This window comes from Argopecten irradians, chromosome 13 (genome assembly GCF_041381155.1).
Source record: "Argopecten irradians isolate NY chromosome 13, Ai_NY, whole genome shotgun sequence".
In the NCBI taxonomy this organism is placed as follows: Eukaryota; Metazoa; Mollusca; class Bivalvia; order Pectinida; family Pectinidae; genus Argopecten; species Argopecten irradians.
This window is the reverse complement of record NC_091146.1, coordinates 37,678,110-37,685,128: the sequence shown is the minus strand read 5'-3', so window position 1 is coordinate 37,685,128 and position 7,019 is coordinate 37,678,110. Positions and strand designations below refer to the sequence as shown.

The following is a 7,019-nucleotide window of genomic DNA, read 5'->3' as shown; positions in this document are numbered from 1 at the left end:
ATTGAATCGTAGGCATGATGGTCAAGCATTGTCAGCTTCAAACAAAATAGCATGCATGGACTTTCTCGAAACTTTTAAACGGCAATTTCAGATTTGAGTCAGTTCTCCATTTGATTTTTTGTTTTGTTTCATGCCATTAGCGTTTGGTATTTTCAATTGATGTCAGCTTGGTAAAATCAACTTGCTTACAAGCAAGGATATTAAGCTGACCAATATATACTGTTTTGTATTGTGCGAGATCCTTTGTCCAGTTAACAGGTGAGCAGACATGTTCCAATAATTACATGCAAGACAAGTCGTGAGGGCGAGAGGGTGGTTAGGTGTGTGTTGACCATGGCCAGCCTGAGATCACTAACTGGACAGAAACTGACCACTGATAAACCGGACACTCTATTAACTGAACTTCAACGACACAAAGACACGGAGAGTGGACACCAATAGATAGGTAACTATATATATAATATGTACATTATTTGCACCTGATCACATCTGCTATATCCAATCTCAATAACTTTGAACATTCACCACAAGTTACACACGAACTTGTTGACACATTCATTATATTCACGTGGCTGTCATTGACATAAACTACCATTGGCCACCACACAACGTATATGAGGATTAAAATATAATCACTAAGTTCCTCATTCTAAGATCAAGAATTTAAAAGTGAGAAGAATTCGTCATTGTCCCTTTACACCACTAAACACCACGCGAGACGCCTATGAACCGAGAATAAAAACAATTTTTCACAACAAATACGAGTCCATCCTCGATACTCCAGGGGTACTAAGTCTCTGACTGTCTTAGTACCATCTCTGTGTGTCTTAGTACCCTCTCTGACTGTCTTAGTACCCTCTCTGTCTGTCGTAGTACCCTCTCTGTCTGTCTTAGTACCATCTCTGTCTGTCTTAGTACCATCTCTGTATGTCTTAGTACCATCTCTGTCTGTCTTAGTACCATCTCTGTCTGTCTTAGTACCCTCTCTGTCTGTCTTAGTACCATCTGTGTCTGTCTTAGTACCATCTCTTTATGTCTTAGTACCATCTGTGTCTGTCTTAGTACCATCTGTGTCTGTCTTAGTACCATCTCTGTCTGTCTTAGTACCCTCTCTGAATGTCTTAGTACCATCTCTTTCTGTCTAAGTACCATCTCTGTCTGTCTTAGTACCATCTCTGACTGTCTTAGTACCCTCTCTGTCTGTCTTGTCTGTCTTATTACCCTCTCTGTCTGTCTAAGTACCATCTCGGTCTGTCTTAGTACCTTCTCTATCTGTCTTAGTACCATCTCTGTCTGTCTTAGTGCCATCTCTGTCTGTCTTAGTACCATCTCTGTCTGTCTAAGTACCATCTCTGTCTGTCTTAGTACCATCTCTGAATGTCTTAGTACCATCTCTGTCTGTCTTAGTACCATCTCTGTCTGTCTTAGTACCATCTCTGTCTGTCTTAGTACCATCTCGGTCTGTCTTAGTACCATTTCTGTCTGTCTACGACTATCTCTGTCTGTCTTAGTACCATCTCTGTCTGTCTAAGTACCATCTCTGTCTGTCTTAGTACCATCTCTGTCTGTCTTAGTACCATCTCTGTCTGTCTTAGAACCATCTCTGTCTGTCTTAGTACCATTTGTCTGTCTTAGTACCCTCTCTGTCTGTCTTAGAACCATCTCTGTCTGTCTTAGTACCATCTCTGCCTGTCTTAATACCATCTCTGTCTGTCTTAGTACCATCTCTGTCTGTCTTAGTACCATTTGTCTGTCTTAGTACCCTCTCTGTCTGTCTTAGTACCCTCTCTGAATGTCTTAATACCCTCTCTGTCTGTCTTAGTACCATCTCTGTCTGACTTAGTACCATTTGTCTGTCTTAGTACCATCTCTGTATGTCTTAGTACCATCTCTGTCTGTCTTAGTACCATTTGTCTGTCTTAGTACCATCTCTGTCTGTCTTAGTACCATCTCTGTCTGTCTTAGTACCATCTCTATCTGTCTTAGTACAATCTCTATCTGTCTTAGTACCCTCTCTGTCTGTCTTAGTACCCTCTCTGAATGTCTTAATACCATCTCTGTATGTCTTAGTACAATCTCTGTCTGTCTTAGTACCATTTGTCTGTCTTAGTACCATCTCTGTCTTAGTACCATCTCTGTCTGTCTTAGTACCATCTCTATCTGTCTTAGTACAATCTCTGTCTGTCTTAGTACCATCTCTGTCTGTCTTAGTACCCTCTCTGAATGTCTTAGTACCATCTCTGTCTGTCTTAGTACCCTCTCTGAATGTCTTAATACCATCTCCGTCTGTCTTAGTACCATCTCTGTCTGTCTAAGTACCCTCTCTGTCTGTCTTAGTACCATTTCTGTCTGTCTAAGTACCCTCTCTGTCTGTCTTAGTTCTCTCTCTGTCTGTCTTAGAACCATCTCTGAATGTCTTAGTACCATCTCTGAATGTCTTAGTACCATATCTGTCTGTCTTAGTACCCTCTCTGTCTGTCTTGTCTGTCTTATTACCCTCTCTGTCTGTCTTAGTACCATCTCTGTCTGTCTTATTACCCTCTCTGTCTGTCTTAGTACCATCTCTGTCTGTCTTTGTACCCTCTCTGTCTGTCTTAGTACCATCTCTGTCTGTCTTAGTACCATCTCTGTCTGTCTTAGTTCCCTCTCTGTCTGTCTTAGTACCATCTCTGTCTGTCTTAGTAACATCTCTGTCTGTCTTAGTACCATCTCTGTCTGTCTTTGTTCCCTCTCTGTCTGTCTTAGTACCATCTCTGTCTGTCTTAGTACCATCTCTGTCTGTCTTAGTTCCCTCTCTGTCTGTCTTAGTACCATCTCTGTCTGTCTTAGTACCATCTCTGTCTGTCTTAGTACCATCTCTGTCTGTCTTAGTTCCCTCTCTGTCTGTCTTAGTACCATCTCTGTCTGTCTTAGTACCATCTCTGTCTATCTTAGTACCATCTCTGTCTGTCTTAGTACCATCTCTGTCTGTCTTAGTACCATCTCTGTCTGTCTTAGTACCATCTCTGTCTGTCTTAGTACCATCTCTGTCTGTCTTAGTACCATCTCTGTCTGTCTTAGTACCCTCTCTGTCTGTCTTAGTACCATCTCTGATTTTGTTAAAGCGACCGACCAAAGGGAATATTGTCCGTATTTTATATATGCACTTTCTATACAGATGTGGTTATAAATTATATTTGTCTTTATAAAGGGACAGTTCGCCTCGAAAATTTTACAAATTTTGTGTCCGTATTGTTAATGTTAATAACACGGACCTTATAAATATGAACGCTTATGTTCAGCCTCGGGTAACATCTTTTAGTTCGGTTGATAAAACACCGTATCCACATGAAAACTGTTCGATTTAAACAATTTTGTATCTGAAATTCAAAGTAAAAGGGTCGATAATTGTGTATGTCATGCGGAAAACATATTTACACGATCAAGCCGATAACAGCTTTATGATATAATGACATATAATATCATAAAAAATATACTTCATGGAGACTATCTTCATTCTATAAAATGTTAGACAAAAAACAAAAAAAAGTCCGGTTTAGGGTTATCCGACCGACCCTAATTTTTTATCACCCCGACCATATTTTTTCTTCTTTTCTATGAAAAAAATAGATAAAAGTCGGGATTTCGATCTCAGACTCCGGTTCCGGCCATTATTTTAGAGTGAAAGACACTAAAAGAAATGAAAAAAAACTTCCGACCTACCAACCCTATTTTTTTTGTCAGTGTAACCCTAAGACAGACATTATTTGACCTTATCCACAAAGTATTGAATGTTGTGGATCGAAATTTCATCTTGTATTTAAACATACACTACCATATCATGTTTCATTTATATAATTGTTCTTCATACATGTTCTCATCATAAACTTGTTGTTATTATGAAGTCGTATATCGGCTACTTTTTAAAATAAACCCTCCCTCAAACTTTTTGATAACCAAGATTTGTTCATGGGAGATAATCCATTAATGACTTATACGTCACTTCCGCTATACAAGGAACGAGGGAATATTTTTACTGATAGGATGATATAAGCATGTAATGCTGCTACCTCGGGACACATTGGGGCTCCGGTCCGACTTCTTCTGCCATTCTTTTGAGCTACAGGGTATCTTTCCTTGTGTTTATGTATAAGATGAGTCACGCCTATTTACGTACATGTACATTGTCATCAACACCCAGGGGTTAATTTCACTGCCGTTATACCAACCTCGACTAAAGGCTCCGTGTTTTGACAACATATGAGCAGGTAAATTAGGTGAGTTATTTGATGCATATTATAAGAATCGAATATTTGAAGTTGTGCGTCGCTTTCTCCAAAAGGAAGTCTGCTGGCCTGTACTTGGTCAGTTTCAAATTCTTCTCCCTATCTGCCTTCAGTCACAATATATATAATGATTGAGATAATAGGCCTGCATCCTACATGCCTGGATATGACAACAGTCATAGTAACCCCTGTGGTATCGAGGATACAACCAGTGCGACTCGATGATAAATACAACCTTTGCCAAATCACCAATTATATTATATATAAACAGGTTAATATTTGGGGAAGGTCTGAATTTGGATGAATTAATAAGAATATCGTGTCTCCTTGTGATACCGTGTAACATACTGACAATCACGTGCTATATAAATCATTTGACTAACTTAACAAGTTTAGTTGTTAGCTATACACAGTTTCGACCAGAATCACTTTTTAGTAAAATGTAATTTCAGTTTTTGATTTAAACATATTTTTATATACAGTTTTATATAAAGTTTTCCAACATATGAAGTCCTCTCCCGATGCAACCTTAAAGCATATGATAAATATAACCCGGCTTTTAAAAGTTTTTTAGAAGAGACAAAAATATTGCGATGAGTGGTTGTAACGAACATTTTCATTGGCTTAAAACTTTACTTAATCAGTCCATAAAGGAAAATGACGTCGCCGTTTGTAAGGTCGCTTCGGATTGGCTGAGAAATGAGTCCCAAAATGAATTTTGAATAATGAAGATATTAACTTTTGTAAATTGAATTATAAGGATTAATTTGAAAGATATTTTATGTTATGGAGATATAACACAAAAATCTTAGTGTACTCTCTCAACATAAAGTACACTCAAATGTTTGTATTATATCTCCATAACATAAAAAATCTTTTAAAGTTTATCCTTAAATAAACCTTTCCCCAGCACCTTTTCTAATATAATGACTAATGTCAGTATTCACTTTCTAACTATAAATGTTTTTTTTTTCTTTCAGGTTTATATAACTGTAACTACCACTCTACTGACGTCATGTAATTTCATCCCGAGGTGTGACGTAATGAAGTCATAATCATGATGAACAGACGAGTCAGCAAGATTACCAGATGGATTCTGGGAAGATCCAAACTGTTGGTGGCGCTACTGGTACTGATGTCTGTAACTATGACAATGCGCGCGCTACTACAGAGAGAACTGGAAACCGTGTCATATGTATACAATGGGGTAGTAAATAGACTGTCACGCGTCCAGCAGGATGGATTACTGCAAATCCACGGCATTGTGCCTTTTTATGTTAGTAACGCCACAAAACTAAATGGACGAATGTCTTCAGTGACACACGCCAAAAACCTAACATTTGTAAAAGTTAAAACACCCAATGGTACAGTTACTCTGGCGCCGTCAAAGCCACAGAAAGTTATAGGAATTGAGAACGTTAAAATTCAACGATTACATCTTAACAGTGGATTTAGGTATCCAATGCACGTGAACTTGCGCGAGGCGTACCATATAAAGACACTTAATGGTACAAATATCATCCAGGAACCCGCCATCAATCCACACCCCTTCACGTACATCCACACATCCAAACCGTGCGATTTCCCCGTCAACGCGTCACGTCCTCTGCTTATCCTTGTTAAATCGGCCGTGCGGAACTCGCTGATCCGTGACGGCGTCCGACGCACGTGGGGGTACATTAAAGACAAAGCCATCCGTCTCGTGTTCGTTCTTGGGGTCAACTCTACTGATGCGGAGTTACAACGTTCAGTGGACCGCGAAGTGGAACTGTACGGAGACATTGTACAACAGGACTTTACAGACACCTACCATAACAACACGTATAAAACAATTATGGCCTTCAACTGGGCCGCAGAATATTGTCCGGGGGCAAAGGTCAACTATTTCGTTGATGATGATTATTTGGTGCTTCTTCCAAACCTACTGCAATACATCCGGCGTCTAGCGCCGAGAAATCTAGAGAACTTATTCATGGGTCTGTTGGTACCACATTCTCGCCCCTTCACGGACCCCAAGTCTAAATGGTTCGTGCCACTGTCGGAGTACCAGTATGACTTCTGGGTGCCCTACCTCGCCGGGGGCGCCTTCCTTGTGTCAGATTCCATCATGCGTAAATTTGTCTTCGCCTTCCCATACGTCAAGTTTCTCCGTATAGATGACTCTTACCTGGGTATTGTAGCCTATAAACTTGGCATCAAACCACAACCTAACATGCTTTTCAATTATAACCGCGCGGCAATTAGACTCGATGCGCATGCGCGATGGTTCTCTAGTCATGGGTTCAAAAGTCCCGTGACACTGGAGAATTACTGGAAGAAGTTAATGGCGTATCTAACGTAACTCTTGTGTTCAACTAACAGATCATATATGTAGATGTGTTCCGTAGGCTACATGTATACAGTTCTTTAAAGGAAAAAAACCGTCACTTTATAGTTTGAGAGTACAGTGTAGATGGGTAGTTTCACTTTTACAGAATGTTAACATTTCCTAATCACTTGTTCCTTTTGAAATAAACACTTCTTTGTTTTCTTTGCTGTTTTTTATAATCTGCTATTCTATCTTCAACTATGCACAAACGATCATATAACTCACAGTGGTCGAACTTCACTGTATGAATTTCGGAAATAGCGATCGCTGAAGCGAGAGGTTTGTTTGGAAAACGCAGTATGCAAGTGATCAAGGCCAAGTTCTCGATACTTTCTTACTATTACGAAGGATGAGGCAATATATATATTATATATTTTTATAATATA

The 7,019-nt window shown here is 39.4% G+C and overlaps 1 protein-coding gene across 3 annotated transcripts; it reads left to right on the top strand.

The window, feature by feature from the left end:
- The first annotated feature begins 237 nt into the window (after positions 1 to 237).
- LOC138306137 (beta-1,3-galactosyltransferase brn-like) lies at positions 238 to 6,795 on the top strand. Of its 3 annotated transcripts, none has more exons than XM_069246520.1 (2): positions 238 to 445; positions 5,246 to 6,795. In XM_069246520.1, exon 2 carries the CDS (start codon positions 5,323 to 5,325, stop codon positions 6,604 to 6,606), a length of 1,284 nt encoding a protein of 427 aa, XP_069102621.1. In that variant the 5' UTR covers positions 238 to 445; positions 5,246 to 5,322; the 3' UTR covers positions 6,607 to 6,795. The 3 variants fall into 3 exon arrangements, with proteins under 3 accessions (XP_069102621.1, XP_069102623.1, XP_069102622.1); XM_069246522.1 differs by lacking the exon at positions 238 to 445 and adding an exon at positions 3,989 to 4,247; XM_069246521.1 differs by lacking the exon at positions 238 to 445 and adding an exon at positions 3,989 to 4,256.
- The last annotated feature ends 224 nt before the right edge of the window (positions 6,796 to 7,019 follow it).

What these genes read in the sequence shown, in the direction of transcription:
- LOC138306137 (XM_069246520.1), top strand. Translation starts at nt 5,323, where the DNA reads ATGATGAACAGACGAGTCAGCAAGATTACCAGATGGATTCTGGGAAGA.